Genomic DNA, 22,041 nt, shown 5'->3' on the forward strand with positions numbered 1-22,041 from the left:
CTCAGGAAGCCGGTGCTGTCTGGCACGGCATATTGGCTCTTCCTGGTACGCCGTACTGGTCCGTAATGGCTTATCTTCACCTCTGCTTCAGAGAACCCACGGCTGCGGGGAGCCCAGAGCCCTTTAATTTCCCCCTGCAGATCTGGCAGTCGGGCTGGGGCCAGGATTTAAAGGGCTCGGAGATCCCGCGCCTGCGGGAATCCCAGAGACCTTTAAATACCCCCTGCAGCTCTGGAAGCCAGGCTGGGGCTGCGAATTAAAGGGCTCAGAGCTCCCATGGCTACAGGGAGCCCAGAGCCTTTTAAATTCCCCCGCAGCTCTGGCAGCCGGGTTCGGGTGTGGATTTAAGGGGCCCGGAGCTCCCATGGCTGCAGGGAGCCAGAGGGTTGCCGGGCTGGGGCCGGGATTTGAAGGGCTCAGAGCTCCAGCAGTTGCTGGGAACCCAGAGCCCATTAAATCCCCCCTGCCCCTGCAGATCCAGCAGCTGGGCTGGGGCCGGGATTTAATGGGCTCAGCGCTCCCCGTGGCTGCATAGATCCCAGAGCCCTTTAATTCCCCTCCATGCACCTCCAGCAGGTGGGTTGGGGCTGGGATTTAAAGGGCTCAAAGCAGGGGGGAAAGTAACTTCCAGGACTTACCGGTACTGCCGGAATCCTGAGGGGGCGTGGCCTCAACCGGAAGAGACAGGGCCTCTCAAGATTTAAAGATCCTGGGGCATCGGCTGTGGCTGGGAGCCCCAGGGTCTTTAAATTAACCCTGGGCTCAGGGGCAAATTAAAGGGCCCAGGGCTCAGGCCGCCGCGGAGCCCCGAGCCCTTTAGATTCCCCCCGCAGCTCCGGCAGCCGGATTCGGGTGTGGATTTGAAGGTCCCGGAGCTCCCATGGCTGCGGGGAGCACCGAGCCCTTTAAATCTGGCCCCAGCCCAGCTGCCAGAGCTGCGGGGGAAAATTAAAGTGCTCTGGGCTCCCTGCAGCCGACAAAGCTCTGAGACGATCAAATCCCTGCTCAGGAAGCCGGTGCTGTCTGGCACGGCATATTGGCTCTTCCTGGTACGCCGTACTGGACCGTAATCGCTTATTTTCATCTCTGCTTCAGAGATCCCACGGCTGCGGGGAGCCCAGAGCCCTTTAATTTTCCCCCGCAGCTCCAGCAGTCAAGCTGGGGCCAGGATTTAAAGGGCTCGGAGATCCCGCAGCTGCCAGAATCCCAGAGACCTTTAATACCCCCGCAGCTCCAGAAGCCAGGCTGGGGCTGCGAATTAAAGGGCTCAGAGCTCCCATGGCTACAGGGAGCCCAGAGCCCTTTAAATTCCCCGGCAGCTCTGGCAGCAGAGTTCAGGTGTGGATTTAAAGGGCCCGGAGCTCCCATGGCTGCGGGGAGCCAGAGGATTGCGGGGCTGGGGCCGGGATTTGAAGGGCCCAGACCTCCTGCCGCTGCAGGGAGCACTGAGCTTTTAATTCCCAGCCCAGCTGCCGGAGCTGCGGTGGAGGAGGAGGAGGATTTAAAGGGCTCTGGGCTCCCTGCAGCCGCCGGCGCTCTGAGCCCTTTAAATCCCCGCTGAGGAAGCCGGTGCGGTCCGGCACAGCGTACTTGCTCTTGCCGCTATGCTGTACTGGCCCGTACCAGCTTACTTTCACCTCTGGCTCAGAACTCCTACGGCTGCGGGGAGCCCAGAGCCCTGTAAATTCCCCCCGCAGTTCCAGGAGCTTGACTGGGACCGGGAATTAAAGGGCTCAGAGCTCCGGTGGTTGCTGGGAACCCAGAGCTCATTAAATCTCTCCCCGCCCCCACACAGTTCCAGCAGCGGGCTGGAGCTGGGATTTAATGGGCTCAGCGCTCCCTGTGGCTGCGTAGATCCCAGAGCCCTTTCATTCCCCTCCACGCAGCTCCAGCACCCAGGCTGGGCCAGGGAATTAAAGGGCTGAGAGCTCTCCGGAGCGGCAGGAGCTCCGGGCCCTTTAAATCCTGGCTCCAGCCGGGGAAGACTCAGGATCCCCACAGCCATGGGAGCTCCGCACCCTTTAAATCCACGCTCGAACCTGGCTGCCAGAGATGCGGGGGGGATTTAAAGGCCCTGGGGCTCCCAGCCACAGCCGATGCTGCAGGACCTTTCAATCTTCAGAGGCCCCGCCCCTTCCGGTTGAGTCCACGCCCCCTCAGGACTCCGGCAGTACCGGGAAGTCCTGGAAGTTACTTTCACCCTTGACTTAATCATTCCTTTACCTGTGTTCACCTTGTGCGTCGGTGACTCCCCCGAGCCGCAGTCGCATTCCACCTCGAAGGGGGTGAACAAAGAGAGGCCACCATGCTCATCGGGGTGTCTCACAAGCAGTTGGGTTTTGGGTTCGGGTTCCGGCATATCCATCAACGGCTGGGCCAAAGGGCTCCCCTCGGTCGCTCCCTCCTCCTCCTCGGCACTGTCGCTGATGTAGCGCTTTCTCCGCGGATGGTCAAAGACCCTCGGGGCGAAGACAGAGTCCAAAGTTCTCACGGGGGTGGTGAAGGAGTCCAGGTTTCCTCTCCGCAGCCTTCCCACAATTTCTAAACCATGGGTCCTTGGTGAGAGATGGCCTCGTCCATCCAGCACTGGGACTTAGGAGGTGATGGTGCTGCACCCTGATTGGCAGAGGGCCCTGGGAGGAGTTCTTAGTGGGGTCAAACAGCCCACTCCCGGACGGGTCACCCTGCCCCAGAACTCGCCCTGATTGGTCAGAATCCCCTCTTGGGGTGGTCCTGTCAGGACAAAACCGATCCTAATTGGTCGAGGGCAGTGAGAGGAGTTCTTAGAGGGGTCACAAGACACACGTCGGGATAGGTCACCCTCTCACCCCAGAGCTCGCCCTGATTGGTCAAATCTCCTCTTGGGGTGGTCCTTCCAGGAGGAAACCCACCCTGATTGGGAGAGGGTGGTGGGAGGAGTTCTTAGAGGGGTCACATGACACACCTGGCTTCCAGTCATGTGGCTGCCTTGACCACGAAGTAATACCCCCATGGGGCAGGACTTCCGGTGACAGGTGGGAGGGACTAAGGGGTCATGGGGCAGGGTTAGGGTCTGATTTATGGTGGGGCCTGTCTACTGCATCCAGGTGTTGACTATGTGCAGGCACATCCGGAGCCAGAGTCCATATCTGCGCCGGAGGTTGAAGCCGGGTGGTCGAAATTGCCGTTGTCGGGGAAGATCAGGAGGAGGAGGCAGGGCTGGAGCGGGTGGCTGCAGGGCCTGGAGCGAGGCTAGAGAAAGGCAAGGAGAATACTGAGACGGGGTTCAGAACCCAAATCTGGAGCCAAGAAGGGTCACGCCAAAGTCATAGCCAGAGACTGGAGTCAAGAGTCCAGCCAGAGTCAACAGCGAGAAACCGGAGGGCAGGGCAGGGCAGGGGGTACATGCGGGATGGAATGAGGATGACTTACTGGAGCCTGGAGACCCCTCATCGGGGGACTCCCTTCCTAGCAATAACAGAAGGACAGCGGGATGACAAAGATGTCTCTGAGCCTGGTTTTCCAAGCCAAGGGGAACTGCCATCCAGGCTGTGTGCCAGGACCCCGTCACCATCCCTGTTCATTTCACACTCTCAGACCCCCTAGCCGGAGGGCAGAATAAAGGGGCAGAAGCAAAGGTGCCCCTGGGGGAAAGGCTCTAGGCTGGGACCCAGTCCACTTCCCAGATCTACACCCAGGATTGTGTGACCAGGCCCACAGCCCTTCCTCTGCATCTCAGTTCCCACCTGCCAGACGGGGAGGCTCCTCCCCTGCCCCAGGGTGTTCGGGGGGAGTTTCCTTCCTGGCTGGGAAGGGCTCGGATACTGGGTGGGTGGATTGGGCCCTGGCTGGGGGATGGTCGGATGGGCACAGGGTGTTACTAGTCCCCACTGCCCCAGTCCTCCTCCCTTTCCCCTGGGTCTCCCCTCACCTCCAAAGAGGGAGCCTTGAAACACAGGGCTCCGAGACCCCACGGAGGAGCCGCTGGACCCGCAGGAGAATACGGAGCTGGTGCTGTCACTGAACTCCTGCTCTGGGCTGGGAGGAGGCGCCACAAGTGCCAGGCTGGGGCTGGCGGGAGGCTTCTGAGTTGCCAGGCTGGGGCTGGCAGGAGGCTCCTCCGTGGCCAGGGTGGTGCCAGCGGGAGGCTTCTCCGGGGCCAGGGTGGTGCCGGCGGGAGGCTCCTCCGTGGCCGGGGTGGTGCCGGCAGGAGGCCCCTCCGGGGCCAGGGTGGTGCCGGCGGGAGGCTCCTCCGGGGCCAGGGTGGTGCCGGCGGGAGGCTCCTCCGGGGCCAGGGTGGTGCCGGCGGGAGGCTCTTCCATGGCCAGGGTGGTGCCAGCGGGAGGCTCTTCCGGGGCCAGGTTGGTGCCGGCGGGAGGCTCTTCCGGGGCCAGGTTGGTGCCGGCGGGAGGCTCCTCTGGGGCCAGGGTCGGGCTGGCGCAGGGCCCCTCAGCTGCCACGGTGGTTGGCAGCTCCTGCTGGGCCCTAGGGCGCAGCTCCTGGATCCTTGGCTTCCTGAAAAGGAAGCCACAGAGCTGCCGTCCCTGGCTCCTGCCCTCCCCTGGCTCTCTGCTCCATGGCTGAACCCGGGGCCACCTCCGTTTCGGCCCAGAAGGTGCCTCCGGGTCAGCTAGAGGAGCAGCAGGCGAAGCAGCTCCTCCCTTTCCCCTGGCCACGAGCCTCTTCCCCGCCTGCGGGGACAGAGGGGCCGCTCTCCACCTGGGCAGACTGGCTGATGTCTTCTGGCTGTGGAGCCACCTGCCCGGCCTTCCTCCTCAGCATCTGCCTGATTCGCCTCATCCTGGAAGTGAGTGGGGAGCAGCCATGAGTCTGGCTTCAAAGCAGCCGCTCATTAACGAGCCTGCCTTCTCCCCTGCCCACCTCCCCTCTGCTGAGGCAATTTCTCCTCCCAACACATCCCACCGCAGGGCACAGGAACCCTTAACCTGGGGAACAAACCCTGACAAGGGACGGGCTGGGAGCCCTAGTGGTGGGATATTCCCACCACACTGGGGATGGCTCTGGAGAACTCCACTTACTTACTCTAGATCAGATGGACCTGAATGGCAGATGCTCGGGGTTGCTCCTCCCTTCACCCTCCTCGCTCTCCGCACCCAGGTGGCCGGCAACGGGTGCCGCTCAATGCCCAATTTATGCCGCTCAATGCCCTGCCAGGAGTGGATATTGTTACTGGCTCACTCGGTGCTTCTAGCCAATGAGGGTCTCAGTCTAGCCTCAGAGGCCCACACCCCGAGACACTACAGGTCAGGGTGGATTGATTTCATTCCAAATGTTTTGCTAATGAGGGATTGATTCTCATGAAATTCTTAGTGGTGGCTGATGACAGAACACGGAGCAATGGTCTCAAGTTGCACTGTGGAAGGCTTAGCTTGGCTATTAGGAAACACTAGTTCACTAGGAGGGTGGTGAAGCCCTGGAATGGGTTCCCTAGGGAGGTGGTGGAATCTCCATCCTTACAAGTTTTTAAAGGCCAGCTTGACAAAGCCCTGGCTGGGATGATGAAGTTGGGGTTGGTCCTGCCTGCAGCAAGGGGTTGGACTAGATACCTCCTGAGTTCTGTTCCAACCCTAGTCTTCTATGAGGCTAGGAATAGGGATCCATTCAAACACGTTGACTTGCTGGTTTTGCAGGATACAGAAAAACAAAAAGGTTGACTGAACCATTTGTTTTCATTTCAAACAAACTGAGATAAAGAAGTATCTCTAGTTTGTGCAATGAACTGATTGTTCCTGCTCATAACGTCCTTCCAGATTTTAGAAGTAGTAGCTCACACCTCCTCCTCTCTAGCCTTTATTCATATATTACAAGAGGAAAAGAAGCCTTCATCCTTTTCGAACTCCCAATCAGTTTCTTACATTTGAATGAAGTAGCTGCATCAACTGGAATGAAGAAAATATTCTTTCTACACCCGCAGAAGAGGCTAGTGCTGCCAAAATCTGGCTGAGTGTTTCAATAACTTCTGGACCCCCAGGTTCTTAGGCAATGACTTCCAACAGTTCAGTGCTTTGACTTCCTCTGACACTTGGCAGCAAACATGGACTTCTTCATATATGTAGTTATTTAAATTACTTTAATAGGCTGGAGCAACTAGAGGCCTTAACATCACTTGTCATCATTTCAAATTTTATACTGGATAAGTTTAAAAAAAACCTTTTTCAATATAAATTTAAAAAACCCAGTTTAAATAAAAAAAAATCTCGGGGCGGGGGGGTGTGTGTGAAAAAGCCACTGATTGGTCTTGCCCTTGATTTTAGAAGAACTACTTCATCTGAGAGAATCAGAAACTGCTTGTATTCTAGTCAAGGAGAGGAGGCAGCAAAATTCACCCTAGCAGTAATCTGTTGGGCCTTATTTGCTCAGTCTCAAACAAACAAGTGTGCAAAACTCTAGCTAGTCTCTTTTATGTAGGCCCAGCTAAGAGGTGGTGGGAGGGGCAGGAATGCTGTCTCCCTCCCGGATCCAGTAGCAATTGCACAGGATATTGCCACAAAACCTACATTTTACTGCCAAACTCTCTAAGCCATTCCTCTCCTACGCTTCCTGGTTTCTAAGTTTCAAATCCACAAAACCTTCCCCTTGACAGTCACTGCCCAGGTGGTGCAGCAGGCAGAGGAACCTGAGCAGTAACATTGTGACACCAGAGGTAACTCGGCCACCTGTCGCTCCCTGACTGCACTAACCCTGAGCATAAACCCGAAGCCTGAGCCCTGCCTTGGGCATCGCTCCCACGGAAACCTGCAGGTTCCTTTACTGACTTATGCAAATCACCTGTGGAGAGTTAGCACTGACTGGCTGAATTCACTCTCAAGTCACAATGCCCTTCAGCTTACAGCACGAATGGAAGGGGCACAGGGTGGAAATCAGGCTTTTCTGGTGGCCCGTTTTCCAATTGAGAAGAAGGGACAAGAGGGAAGGAGGAAGAGGGAAGCAAAATGGCCACATTCCAAACGCCCCCAGCGAGTCACAGGTTAATTCCAAGCCCAGAGGAAACCACTGTCGTCTGACTTTCTCTTTCACTTTGGCCATAGAATGTGCCTCAAAATAATTCCCATAGGAATTAGAGCAGATTTTTTAGTAAAACACCCAAGCTTGATTTTAAAAGAGGCCAGTTGTGGAAAATCCAGCACAACCTCAGTGAATTGCTCCAAACTCTGATGGTAAAATGCTCCTCGCCTTATTTCCAATGGGTATTGGTCTAGCTTCATCTTACAGGCATTGTCTGCTCATTACCTTTCTCTGGTAAAGCGTAGATGGAGGCTTGCCGCAGCAAGGCTCCAGGGCTCTGCGAGGTTCCCCCTGCCCCGCATCCCTGTCCTGCCTGGCTGTTGGCAAGGGAGCTCTGTGAGGTCACAGACGCCTCACTCATAGAATCATAGACTATCAGGGTTGGAAGGGACCTCAGGAGGTATGTAGTCCAACCCCCTGCTCAAAGCAGGACCAATTCCCAACTAATTGTCTTTGCTCAATAGGCTGAGTTCCTGCCAAAAGCTTTGTGAAGTCACTGCCACACCCACCTTTCCTGGCAGGCCTGACCTCTGCCCCTGGCCAGCCCAGCTGGATGTTTGAGCTGCACCCCGGATCACCCCACTTGCTCATTATTGATTCTGGGGAGCAAGCAGGCTACCCAGTAAAACAGCAGAGTCTGTTCCGCACCCCACACTGAGTTTTTCATAGAGGATGTGAAACAATTGTTGTGAAACAATTCAGTCTCCTAATGTGGCCTCTATTTCACGGGCTATGAAATTTCACACTCTTAGCACCCAATTAAGCCCAATTGCTTGTAATTCACTAAAAGGCACCTTCCCAACCAGTTATGAGGGTAGGACACCAGGAAACAGAGACTCCACCTCTCCCCTGGGTAATTTCTTCCAGTGCCTAGTCTCCCTCACTGTCATCATTACATTGGAAATTGACAACCTCTGATAAGGGCCCAATTTATGACAATCTTTTAAATAATTTAAATAGAAGAGAAAAAATAACATTCAGTAGAACATGTTCACTGCCAAGCTTTTCAGCCAGTCGCACCACTGATGTGATAGCTAAGGCCCTGGAAGCAAAGCTAGCTGAAATGCTAACCCAGCTTTGGGCAGCAGTAAAGGTGCAGAAAATATTGTCTTCCTTTCAGTTTATTCAAATCGTTCAGTTCAATCGACTAGTTTGTGGAAATTCAAGAAAGCCATTGGGAATTCACAAAACAGGCAAACTTGTTTTCCTCCCTCAATCTAGGGATAAAAACTAGGGGATAGATCTACTGGATCATCAATCTAGAAACATGTGGAGACAAGAGTGTATCATTTCAGTTCACGAACCACACATCAAATTGCCTTTGTTTAAGACATCTGTCAGTTTGAAATGCAAAACATTTTGATACAACTTCTTTCTTATGCTTCTCGTTCTAGCTCTGGCATGGCCTTGCTGTGTGACCAAAGAGAGGTCACTTCTTTTCTCTTTCCCTCGGTATCCTGGGGGATGGAGAAAGTTCTCTCAGCCCTAGCAGGGGAGAGATTGAGCAAGTCAGGCGCGTTAGGGCCCTCGTGCTCTAAAGCAGGGGTCCCCAACCTTTGTAGGTCCAGGGACCGGTTTTGTTTGTCGGACCCTCCGCAGGCGTGCCTGCGGGAGGTCCAGCTGAGCCGCGGACGGCGCTCCTCCGCAGTCGTGCCTGCGGGAGGTCCGCTGCCTCGGGCTCAGCTTGGAGCCTGCAGGCACGCCTGCGGGAGGTCCACCGGCTCCAGAGGAGCTTCCGCAGGCGTGCCTGTGGAAGCTCCAGCTGAGCCCCGGGAGCAGCGGACCTCCCGCAGGCACGACTGCGGAGCGCTGTCGCGGAAGCTCCACTGGGTCGGTTCGCGGCCCGGTTTCTAAGAGGCCGCGGACCGGTACCGGGCCACGGACCGGGGGTTGGGGACCCCTGCTCTAAAGGACAATGGGTGATTGTTGTTTGGGGAAAGAATCCTGACGGATTTGTTACTTGTCCCCCAACCAAAGCCAATAACACATCTCTGTATTTTCAGTCATGAGTTAGACCTTCTCAGCACCCCTCTGTCTCCCGCAGCCCTCCGCTGTTCCTTGGATTAGGGAGGCCTGGATGCTAAGAGAACTGGAATTATTTTACTGCCTTCCTGGGTGTTACTAGCCCATGAGGGTCTCAGTCTGGCCCCCGAGGCCCACACCCCAGACACTAAAGATCAGGATGGGTTGATTTCACTCAAAGTTTTTTGTATTTGCATTTTTGAATTATTTTCCTAATGAAAGATTGATTGTCATGAAATCTTAGAGCTGGCAGATGACAGAACAAGGAGCAATGCTCTCAAGTTGCAATGTGGAAGGCTTGGATATTAGCAAAAACTTTTTCCCTAGGAGGGTGGTGATGCCTTTGAATCTGCTAGGATAGAGTCCCCTATCTTGTATCTATATCTAGAGCCTATATTTTTTCTTACCTTCTACACAGATGACAATGTCTTTGAATCAAATCCACACAGATAAGACAAACGCACGAAGAGAATCTCTTCTACAGCAACCGTCTCTTGGTCCTCGGTGAAAGACCACAGCTGGAGGCTTGCTGCAGCAAGGCGACAGGGCTCTCTGAGGCTCCCCCTGCCCCGCATCCCTGTCGTGCCTGGCTGTTGGCAAGGGAGCTCTGTGAGGTCACACACGCCTCATCATCTTTGCCCAATAGGCTGAGTTCCTGCCAAAGGCCTTTGTGAAGTCACTGCCACACCCACCTTTCCCTGGCAGGCCTGATGTCTGCCCCTGGCCAGCCCAGCTGGATGTTTGAGCTGCACCCCGGATCACCCCACTTGCTCATTACTGATTCTGGGGAGCAAGCAGGCCACCCAGTAAAACAGTAGAGTCTGTTCCGCACCCCACACTGAGCTTTTCATAGAAGTTGTGACACAATTCGATCTCCTAATCTAGCCTCTATTTCACAGGCTATGAAATTTCACACACTTTGCATCATATGAAGCCCAATTGCTTGTAAGTCACTAAAAGGCACCTTCCAGAATGACAGGCAGTTGTGACGTGAGGACACCATGAAACAGAGACTCCACCTCTCCCCTGGGTAATTTGTTCCAGTGGCTAGTTTCCCTCACTGTCAAAAATGTGTGCCTATGTCTCATTTGAATTTCTCTGGCTTCAGCTGGCAGCTGTTGGTTCTTGTTGTGCCGTTTTTGGCTAGATTGAATTAGCCCTGCCCCATGAAATGCAGTCTTCCCGTCCCATTGACCTCAGCCAGGAGAACCCAGTAGGGCCTCCTAGCTGTTTGTCTGCCCGTCTGGGGACAGGACTTCCTCTCCGTGGGGATATCAGATGCACCTGCAGCGGCAATGCAGAAGTGAGTGCGCTGCATCAGCCCAGGATTGAGCTCAGGGCTTTGGCAGCTTCTGCTCCAGTCACCTCTCTGGGTGCCCGGACTCAGAGCTTCTGGCCCCCTGTGGCTGCAGCCCGTGCTGGGGCACTGGGCTCAGGACTTTCATGCCCCTCCCAACCCCTGCCGGCGCCTGGGTGCCTAGGCTCGGGCTTCTGCCTGGCATCTGCAGCGGGGGCTCTGGGCTTCCCTTGCAGTTCCTTCTGGGGCTCAGGGGTCCATTTCTCTGGATGCCCCGAAAATGGTAGGAGCCGAGGTGCTCCCAAATAGTAGGTAGGAACTGAGGTGCTGCCAACAGCAGGGACCCACCTGCACATCTGGGAACCTCCTCTAGCTTCAGAAAGGTTGCTGGCTGCTGCCCTTGGAGCCCAGCTCTGAAGGCAGCACACAAGTGAGGGTGACAATGCTGTGACCCCACAACAACCTCTGAACTCCCCCATTCTCCCAGGTTGGTCGGGACCCCCATGGTTACAATACCAGGAAATGTCAGGTGGAAACATCTGAAATGGTGACGTCGGTCAATTTCAAGGCAAGAGGGTTTATAAATTAGTCAAAGTGAGCCCTGAATTTGGTAGGGACGTGGCTATTATGGAGGCCCGAGCAGGTTTGCACTCCCAGTTCTCCTGAAAGGCTGTGGAGAATTCCTGCTGCCTGAGAAACTTCCCAGAACAAGCTACCAGGACTGGGGGGAAACGAAGGAAACCAACCAAAGCCTGAGCTAGGATGGAGAGCATTGATCCAAGCCGTGTTTGAACCCCTCCACCCCCACCTGCCTGCCTGCTGTGAAACGGACAGAGGGGCACTGATTTCTAGTTGTGAACTTGCTACAGACCCTGGGCTTCAGCACAAGCTGTACAGCCCATACTCTGAACTCTTGGATAAACAGCAAAGCTGGCTTTTCCGAAACCTTTTCCCCCAGTTCCCTGCATCCACTTGGGATTGTGCCCAGCAGAGGCTGGTGGAGGGGAGGGGAAGGGAGAGGAGGCCATGCAAATGTTGTGGCATCTGCACTCCCCACAGACATACACACACAGCAATGCAGGGCATAATATCCAGGACAGTAAATTATTGGCCATAACCTACAAAATCCCAATTTTGTTGAAGGTCCAATTTCTCTAGAAAACAATGGGAGGGAGGGGTTAGAGAGTTGCAGTAACCACCTGGACTTCCGGTCTCTGGCCAGGCACATCCCCCTCTCCAGAGTTTTCACTGCTATCGTCTCCAAACTGGCCCTCCTGATCTAATGTGAGGTCACATCCTGGCCTTTAGGGACATTGGCAGGATCTTCCCTGTTCCCAGCTGCAGCATCACCCTCGTTATCCTGCCTGATAAGGATCCCGCCAGGGCTCAGCTAAATGGCATGCGGCATGACAGGCTCTTTGCTGGGGGCCCTTGACAGCGCCCAGTCGAGATCTGAATCGGACGGGCTCGTGCAGGTGCATTGCATGACTTTTTACTGGACTCCTGGACCCTCTCATGCCACTGCTGCAAATGTTCTTTCTCGCTCAGTGCTGAGCAGCAGAATGCTCCTTGCCCTTTGGCTGTGCGACATCCAGACATCTAGTCCTGCTGCTCTGAAAGAAACCATCTTCACAGCTCTAATCCTGGCAGATATTGATTAAAATCTTGCCATGCTTCTCTAAGTGTATTTGTGGGCTGGAAGGGACCTCAGAAGGTCATCTAGTCCAACCCCCTGCTCAAAGCAGGACCAGTCCCCAGACAGAATTTTACCCCAGGCCTTAGATAGCCTTGTCAAGGATTGAATTTACAACCCTGTGTTTAGCAGGCCAATGCTCAAACCACTGAGCTATTCCTCCTCGGACTGCTGAAGCTCCCGTCAGGCACAGGTTAATATACAGTGAACCACTGTGAACATAATCTTACTGATTTCAACAGGAATGCTGGTTATTGAACTTAATCAGAATTTATTCCTAGGTTGTGATTTTAATTGACTTCTTATTCATAGCATAGCTCCTGGTTTAATTATGAAAAAGTGATAGACAGGAAGACACTAGACAGATGGATGCTTTTCTATGGGGCCAGATAGACAGAGACACGGTTATGTCTGGGGTTAGATAGACAGAAACACGTCATTAGACACACACAGGAGAAAGGAAGGATGGTCCAGAGGTTATTGCACTTGCCTAAGACTTGAGGGGTCTGAGTTTAAATTCTGCCTCCACTGCAGACTTCCTTTGCGACCTTGAGCAAATCACTTAGGGGCAGATTTTAAGGATTTCAGTTCCTAATTCCCATTGGAATCAATGGGATTTATGTGGCTTAAATACCTTTAAAAACCTGAGTTTAGTATCCCTCTGCCTCTGTTTGCCACTTGTAATATGGAGGTAAGAGAAGGAGTATTGTAAGCAAGAGACAAGAAGTGATTCTTCTGCCCTACTCCACACTGATTAGGCCTCAACTGGAGTATTGTGTCCAGTTCTGGGCACCACGTTTCGGGAAAGATGGGGACCAATTGCAGAGAGTCCAGATAAGAGCGACAAAAACATGAGTACCATGTCTCCGTGTGGCTCCCAGAGCAGCAGCACATCCCCTATCTGGCTTCTATGCATAGGGAAAGCCAGGAGGCTCCACACACTGCCTGTGCCCCAAGCACCGCCCCTGCTGCTCCCATTGGCTGGGAACCACAGCCAATGGGAGCTTCCAGGGCAGCGCCTGCAGACAGGGCAGTTTGCCCACCCCTGGGCTAAGGGCACACAGTGTCCGCAGTTACATGGCCCATGATGCTAACCCGCATCACTCCCTGGTTAAATCTTCAAACAAGCCCCTTCGTACTTCCTCCCATTCTGCCCCCACACTCAGAGGAGCTCCTGTAAACGTCAGCAAAATGACCTCCTCATCCCAGGGACTGTTTGAATCTTGAATTATTCCCTGTCCAGCAGGCTTGCCATCTCCTTATATACTTGCTGCCGCAATGGACCAGTTCTGTGGGATGCTTTGCTGGGTGCAGGTTGTGATCCCACAGTGTTCATCTTAGGCAAATTTTGTGAGTCAGGCCTGGCCTGCTTGATAAGACCTGCCAGTGACTTTGCAGCACAGCCATGACCACTGTCTTTTCACTTAGGGTGACCTCTTCACACACCTCAATGCTCTCGAGTGGGATATCCCTATGGCATTCAGGCCTCAGATCAGGAACAGGGGCTGTCTTACAGTCCTCTGCACAGAACAGCATCTTGACAACAGCTTCACTGTTGTGATGCACTTTTAACGTGTTTATATGCACAGTCCGAAGTGCGTCCCTGCTGCGGGGCCTGTGTACATTGCAGGTAACAGCGTGACCCCTCCCTACCACCTCAGAAGGCTCCTCCCATCAATTTTGCAATTTGTACTTTTCCACAAGGAATAACACCAGCAGCAGATCACCTGCATCAAATGATCACCCACAAGGAGAGCGGAACCCCCTTTATCCCATCAAATTGGCACCAGGGCCAGATTGGTTAACCAAAACGTTGGATAATCGGATGAATGGGAACGTGCCCGGCTGCAGCGCCATCTAGGGACCATAGGAGAGATTGCCCACTTCTGGACCTGTGTGCGCTGGTTGTTGGGTTAATACGGAGAAGCGGATAATAGAGGGTCAGATAAACAGGGTTCTACTGTATTGTGATCATCCCATTCTTTTTGAGCTGCTTGGCTTCTAGTGAGGCTTTGCATCACTATTCCAATCATGGATTTAGGGAAACCTAATTTAGGCTCCTTCCTGTGAATGGGAAAGGAAACGTGAAGTGCTTCAGTAAGATCAACGTTACCAGAATGAAATGGTTCCATTTTTTTGTTTCAAAAGGACATTTGGCTTGAGAAGTGTATTTTATTTTGGATGAGATTGTGCCTTTCATGTTTTGTGGCACACAAGCAGACAAGTTAGAGAAAACAATATACTCTTGCTGGACATTCGCAAAGTCTCGCTAATTTGTTTCTTAGGAGCCAGAACAACAACACGTAAGAACCCAAAAATCAGAGGGAGAGAACGCAGGCTACTGCCTAGAACAGATAGGCACAACTCACTGGGTACCTGCTGACTGGCTGCTGCTACGCCCTGATTGTGTGCTGCCCTACTGAGCTCCCTAGCATGCAAGCACGCCCAGGAACCCTGCCCAACATTTAATGTCACAGTATTCAATTTTAACACAACCACAAATGCACCACAGCATCAACATTTTCTGTTTTACAAGGTCTCTTCTTTTTTGAAACCCTTGTTTCTAAACATGCCATGCAGGATTTGAATCAAATTTCAGCGACTACTTATCATGTGGGTGGAATCACCATTAATGTGTATTCTGTGTAGTTATGTTATTGGCTTCTTTAGGAAATGTGTGAAAACAGGAACACTGGGAAAGCCTCCCAACAATCACACACACATCACACATTTGCTGCCCACTGGTGCTGCCTGGAGCAGTAGCCTTGCGACATCAGAGATAACCCACCACTCAGCACTTCCTCCTCCGGTTCATTTTCATACTTGGGGAGAATGACTAGCACCCTGGCTGCCATGGCAACAGCTACCTTTGATAGATGGTTGCCCCCTTGTTACCAGAACATCATCACCGAAAGGAAGTTTGTAATGAAACAGAGCCAGAGCTGATAACCAGGACAGCCCCTGCTGTGCTCAGTGAGGTTTGTGCGGCACGGGCGCTGTGTTCCTTCGCAAAGGGCAGGTGTTTGCTATTGTCCTCAGTAAGGCCTAGGTGAAAACAAGATGCAAAATTCCAGCTCTTTTTCCTGGATAGTGTTTATCTGCTTCTTGCACATTCAGGGTTATAGCTGAGAACTTTCACCCTGAAGTTGCATAAAATGAGTTTTGTTTTAATACAGTTGAATTTCATGACTTTCAATACTCTGATCAGCACAGCATTGAGCGGGAAAAGTGGGATTTTCACAAAGATAACAATGGCAATAAAATATAGACTGAACCAACGCATGAGTAAGAGCCTCATTGTTTAAATAGCACATATATAAAATATTTTCTTTCTATTAAAAACTAAGGAAATTAACAAACAAAAACCCCTTTGTTTAATGTTACTTAAGTTTGCTTTCATCAATAAACTAAATCATAATATAATTAGGAAATACAAAGTCAAGGTTTTTAAAAGGATTAAACATTTACAAAGTTAAGCATTCTCAGGTTAGCAAATGTCCAAATAAATGTTGCTCTGACATCATTAATTCAGACCTCTTGTGCATTTGCGTGATGATGTAGACTTTAATGACATGATCCCATATTATTATTTTTCCCACAGGACCCCTTCCTTATTCAGAACACAGGGTTTTCTTCTCTGGGGCTGTATATTGAAGGAGTCTGTTGTCTATAGGATCCCTGCCTCATTTATTGCAGAATTAATGTCACATAGGAAATTCTCATTCTAGTATTTCCTAACTTGAGAGTGCTTCACTTTGCAGCCTTTTAGTCCTCTGTGCATTTCCTAATGTTTATAGCTTGCTTTACTGAGGAGAACAGTCTTCATGACAAAGGGTTTGGTTATTTAATTTTTTTTGTGATGTCTCCATTATTTATCTGCTCAGTGTCACTAGTGTGGGCTTTACACGACAGAAAAAGCAAGGACACTCCCTCATACAAAGCCCCTATGATCTAAGGACGACTGACACATACAAAGAAAGCAGGAGATATAAGAACTAGGACTTTCTTTCTTTCTTTCTTTCTTTCTTTCTTTCTTTTGAGGAATAGTCATTTATTTATTATGAATTATTATTATTAAAGAAAGGGTGGTGGATCGGGGAACTTGTGTGCTGAGGATGTTCTATGCAGAAGGAGCAATATGTAAACACACAAAGAATGGAATGGGAGAATGAAACACGTGTGGCATTGGTGCTAGCTGTACTGGTAAAACAGAGAGGGAGGGAGGTGATGTTTAGAAAAAGACCAGATTTGTTATTATGGCCTGTCCCTGTAAATAGCCCTGTCATGGGGTGGCTTGGCATTGAGAGGACTGGAGGCCTGAGCTCAGCCAACTCGGGCCAAGGAGGCCCACCTGAACAGGGATCAGCTGATTCTGTACTGATCAGCAGGTGCAGAAGAGGAAGTGGCTGAGAGAGTTGCAGGAACTGCAGAGAAAGGAAGGAGCAGCAAGGACGGCTAGAGAGAGAGAGAGATTTTGGCAATAACCTTGGAGGAAAGACCCAGAAAGCAGAGACTAAGGCCAACAACAAAATTGCCTTATGCTTTTCTTCTCCTTTTGGTTTGTCTCTTGGAAAATAAATAAAACCCGGCTGGAAGAGTCAGCAAGACTGATCCACTAGAGTGCAGCCTGGAGCCTGGAGGAGGGAGAGATGGATGGCAGGTGCTGCAGGACCACTCAGACCACGAGGGGGTGCTGGGAGGAGGTCCTGAGCAGGGGAGGAGTGGGTTTGGGAGGAGACAGCTCTACAACCAGGCCAAACAGGAACCCTGAATGTGTGCACCCAACAGCTTTCCTGCTATTTCAAGTTCTAGGCTCCAATCTGGTCGGAAGGTGGCAGTTCAGAAACTATCCTAAATCACATTTAATTCAGCTGTGAAGTTTCACAGACACAAGGTCATGCCTCAGAATTCAAATAAATTGCAAACCAGCATCATACATTGCAAGTAGTACCTGTTCCGGTAAACAGGATGGAACATGACAGGTACCATTGCTGGAGCGATGCTGCATGCCAGGGACCAAGTCATGCTCCACCACACTATTTGAGCCTGCTGGGAATCAATGATGAAAATGATGTTAAATCGACTCAGGTAACTACACCAGCCTAGTAGAACCACAAAATAGTGCAGTCTGGCCACATCCTGTCCTTCCCTGGATTGCTCCAACATGCCTCCTATAGCAGGTGCTGGGTCGGGGAGGCGATGGGTTCTACATCAGCCACAGAGCCCATATCCCCAGTGGCAAAAACCTTGCAAAACTTTTAAAGATAATGCATCTGCATGTGATTATCCCCTGTCCCTCTAGAGCAATATGCTGTATTTTAATGAGTCTGCCTGTGCTTGTCTTGATGATCAGAGCTCAAAGGTGCACAGGATCCTCTCCCAATGATGCTATGCCAAACATGAACACACTTCCATCCTAGACTTTGAAATCAAGAAAGACGACATCTCTCAGAAGGTAGGAGGAACACTATTTCCACTACAGTAGAACTGAAATCTCCTTTTGTTAGTTACAGCAGGTAATAGCACTTTTCAGGTCATCTTACCAAGGCAGAAATTTGTAGAAGTCAACTTGTTGATTATTTGAATCTATAATGCAGCCATGTGGGAACTGAAAGAGATTGTTCTGAATCTTTCACATGAATTGTCTCTAATAGTCCATACCTTTGGAGTGGACTCCACCATGAGAAACTCAGCCTAAGCACAGCTACTGCCAAATGCAGCAGTCCACTAAATTGCAGCAGATATTTCACCTAAGAGGAAATCCTACCACTGAAACTAATGGTAATTTTGCCTTAGACTTCAATGGGCCAAGATTAAATATGTGAGGATTGATGGTTGAGCATTCTCACAGAGGAGTCTTCTAAACCTGAAGGTCATTTCTGGGTACACACGTCCAAACTCTGAGTTTTCAAAGCACAGTGTAAGGCCCAGCTCTTTCTCTGAGTGCCATGTGGAGGTTTGGCTGTATGGAGCTGCAGGTTGGAATGCATATTCATTAACACTTTGTAGAACATCACTCCTTTGCCGAGCAGAGATAATGTCTACAAAGGCTCAGTCCAATGAAAATAAATCATTTCTGTGAATCGGATGGGCTTTCATTGATATGGTCAGCTCAGATGCTCTACTGAGCATTATGTAGAATGTGTTTACATTAGTCTTTTCTCTGATGTTTTAACTCCATCTTTCCTTGAATTATAGAGAGGGGAATTCTACAGCCTCTTTTGAGAGCACTTTTCGCTTGCAGATAGATAAATAGATAGATAGATAGATAGATAGATAGATAGATAGATAGATGAGAAGGGTGTGCGGAGATAGATAGATAGATTTTTTTAGGATCTGAGATCTGTGAGCAGGCAGGAGAGCTCTTTTAGCATTAAAAATGTGTTTATGGTCATCAAGCCTGCACCTCCTTTAAAAGTGGGGTAGGAAATAGCAGAAATTTGCTATACTGTAACTAGCTGAGCTCTGATTCAGATTCTTCTTTAGAAGGAATTTGGTCTGCAGAAGCATTTGGATTCACCGGTCTTTTATGAAACACTGAATAAACACACAGAAATTGCCAGATTCGATCAGACCTGAGCTCCATCTAGTGTCTTGTCTCTCATAGTGGCTAGTAGCAGATGGTGCAAAAGAAGGTTTAATAACCTTCAATAGGCAGGTGTGGAATAATCAGCCCTTCCCCCATCTCACCCTGATTTCTAATACTTAGAGATTTGTTGAAGTCCTCCAGTTTCTTCTAACAGCACTCCTAGGATCTACAGACATTTCCCAACTTCTCAGCTCATCCAGAAGAAGAGCTCAGACCACCAAGGTACTGAGCACCTAGCCCCAATCCAAAGAAACATATAAGCACATGCTTAACTTTAAGCAACTTGAAGAACGTAAGCAGCCCCATTGAAATCAACATGCTTGTAATACTGGGTGCTCCACTTCAGGAAAGATGGAGCTAGATTGAGACAGCCCAGAGGAGAGCAATAAAAATGATGAAAGGTTTAGAAGCGCTGGGGGATGGACTAAATGACCTCTTCAGGTCCTACATTTCTATGATTCTATGAAAAGTTATGCACCTGCTTAAATGTTCTGCTGGACTGAGGGAAGAATGCTCAGCTCCACGCAGGATCAAGCCCTGAATGACCTATTGTTCTTTGCTTGGATGCGTTTGATGAAATAAGTCAAGTCCTTCTTCCTTTCTATCTTCTGTAGAACTGCATGTTAAGCAAGCTGCCTTTGAAGTTGAATAATCATTTTATTTGTTTCACAGTAGCAGCTGTGTTAGTCTCTATCTGCAAAAAGAACAGGAGTACTAGTGGCATAAGGTTTTGTGGACTACAGCCCACATATTTGTAATATTTGTCTGAATACCGACTGACTGACATGCTATTTGGCCAACACCAAAGAGTGGGTAAAGAAATAAATGACATGTGTGTGTGTACATATGGCATGTGTATGAATATGTACACACACACACACACACACACACACACACACACTTTTTCTTGATCTTTGGCCACAAAAAAACATACCACACATAAATACCTGAGGATCAAGCCCTAAATGACCTATTTTTGTTTGCTTGGATGCATTTGATGAAAGAAGTCAGATCTTTCTTCCTTGGTACCTTGTATAGAACTGCACATTAAGCAAGCTGCCTTTGAAGTTGCCTAATCATTTTATTTGTAATATTTGTCTGAATGCTGACTGACTGACATGCTAAGTGGACAAAATCAAAGAGTGGGTAAAGAAATAAATGACACATCTCTGTATGTATGTCATGTGTATGAATATGTACACACAGACACACACACACATACATACTTTTTCTTGATCTTGGCCACAAAAACATACTACACATACATACCTCATGATCACACCGGACGTTCACTACCTTTCATCTTGCCAGGTGTTAGAATGAGAACCAAGCCATCCCCATAATTTCACAAACTGGAATGTGCGACATGAGCTAAGTACACTAATAATTGTATGATTTGGCAATCGCTATTGTGACATGGGGTGAGGAAAGAGGTGCATTGAGGATATTGACATACGATGAAACAGGTTTACAGGCAGTTAGTTTCTTATCCCTATAAAGACAGGTTAAAAGATCAATCTATACATAGAATATTTTTTCTTATTATGAATATGTTTCTAAAAATATGTTCACTGTTGTTAATTTTCTCAGAAATATTCACCCTGGCTACACGCTTAGTCTGATCATTAGACGTGCACGTGTGGTAATTTTTCAGCAGCCAAGAACAAGAAGCTACAGGATTTAGTCAGCATGGCTGCAGTGTCCAGAAGGGATAAATTTGAAGCTCCATTTTTGAAATATTTTCTCAATGAAAGTATGTCAACCAATAACCAGAGAGTGCGATGCAAACTATGCGCCTCCTAACCATGTTATTGTTCCCAGGTGTAATGGAGATCCACGATTCTACTATTGTCTAAGGTACCAGTCCCACAAAATTGAATATATTCCTTAATGTTATTCATGCGAGGCATTCCACTGAGTCTGTGGGGCTACACTAATAAAATGAAATTAAAATATCAGCAGAATCAGGGTCAAATGTGTAAATCAGACTAACTGGCAGGGTAATGCACTTTCCTAGAGATAAAGGATTTTTTCTCCTTTAGAAGAAGTGAAAGAGTTCTGGGTTTTCCCATCAGTTGTTCCAGGTTCCATTCAGGAGCGGCTCTAGGCATTTTGCCGCCCAGCACGCCAGGCAGGCTACTCGGCGGCTTGCCCGCGAGGGTCCGCTGGTCCCGTGGTTTCAGCGGATTCTCCGCAGGCAGCGGGACCCTCCGCAGGCACGCCTGCGGATGTCCACCGGCCGGGGACCAGCGGACCTCTGCGCGCCGCAGAGCGCCCCTGTGGCTTGCCACCCCAAGCACGCGCTTGGCGTTTTGGGGCCTGGAGCCACCCCTGGTTCCATTCCACAACTCAAAGGGTCTTTACCATATGACCACAGTTCTTATATTAGCATACACCGCTTGCATAAGAACCAAGGCCTTTCCTTTATGGTTGTTCCCGCAGCTAGCGCTCCAGGCTGAATGAATGGCTGAGGAAATTGTAACTGCAGTGACCGAGTTCATTCTCACAGGTGTGACAGATCGTCCAGAGCTGCAGGTCCCTCTCTTTGTGGTGTTTCTAGTGATCTATGTTATCACCTCTGGTGTGGAATCTGGGATGATGGTTTTAATCAGGATCGACTCTGCCTTCACACCGCCATGTACTTCTTTCTCAAGAATTTGTCTCTCGTGGATGCCTGTTACTCCACAGTCATCACTCCCAAGATGCTGATGTAGCTTCTTAGCAGAGAAGAAAGCTATTTCCTATACAATGTGCATCATCCAATATTTTAGCTTCATATTGTTTGTCATCTCTGAATGCCTTCTGGCTGGCAGTAATGGCATATGACCGTTATGTAGCCATCTGTCGCCAGCACTGCCTGCAGCTGGTGGCTGGTTCATATCTATGGGCCTTCCTGAACTCCGTGATACACAATTTGATTTGTGCCGTTTGTTAAGATTATCCCATTGCGTACTCCAATATCCTGAATCATTTTTTCTGTGATATCAACCCACTTCTAAAGCTCTCCTCTTCTGGCACCTCTATCAATCAGCTGTTTGTTTTCCCTCTTTGGCGCGTCTGATTGAGGTGATCAGCATTGTGACCATCCTCATCTCATACATCTAAATTATTGTGACTGGTGCGCGGATCCAGCTTCCCACCGAGGGCAGGCGCAAAGCCTTCACACCTGCACTCTCCCACCTGACAGCCGCCTCCATGTTCCACGGGACAATTCTCTCTTCCTGTATTTCCTCCACCCAGTGCCAGCTACTCGTTGGACACAGACAAAATGGCCTCCCGTGTTCTACACTGTGGTGATCCCCATGCTGAACCCTCATCTACAGCTTGAGGAACAAGGGATGTGAAGGATGCCCTGAGGAGAGCAATAGAGACAAAATTGAGGGGCCCATTTTTTCCCCAAAGGGTGTCAGAATAGGACAAATCCAAACTCCTTCA

General features: G+C 50.2%; 1 protein-coding gene across 1 annotated transcript; it reads right to left on the bottom strand.

The window, feature by feature from the left end:
* Positions 1-2,845: 2,845 nt before the first annotated feature.
* On the bottom strand, positions 2,846-21,803 carry LOC120400461 (bile salt-activated lipase-like). The gene is made up of 4 exons (XM_039529042.1): positions 21,747-21,803; positions 9,435-9,505; positions 3,911-4,494; positions 2,846-3,231 (listed from the first exon to the last, which is right to left on the bottom strand). Exons 1-4 carry the CDS (start codon positions 21,801-21,803, stop codon positions 3,074-3,076), a joined length of 870 nt encoding a protein of 289 aa, XP_039384976.1. The 3' UTR covers positions 2,846-3,073.
* Between the last annotated feature and the right edge of the window lie 238 nt (positions 21,804-22,041).

The sequence above is a fragment of the Mauremys reevesii genome, linkage group 3, assembly GCF_016161935.1.
Source record: "Mauremys reevesii isolate NIE-2019 linkage group 3, ASM1616193v1, whole genome shotgun sequence".
NCBI lineage: Eukaryota > Metazoa > Chordata > Testudines > Geoemydidae > Mauremys > Mauremys reevesii.

Coding starts and splice junctions, on each gene's coding strand:
- LOC120400461 (XM_039529042.1), bottom strand. CDS start 21,803: ATGGAGGCGGCTGTCAGGTGGGAGAGTGCAGGTGTGAAGGCTTTGCGC. Junction 4,495..9,434: donor CATTGTCATCTGTGTAGAAG/GTAAGAAAAAAT, acceptor CTTCCTTTTCAG/GAAGCCAAGGATCCAGGAGC. Junction 3,232..3,910: donor TCAAGGCTCCCTCTTTGGAG/GTGAGGGGAGAC, acceptor GCCTTTCTCTAG/CCTCGCTCCAGGCCCTGCAG.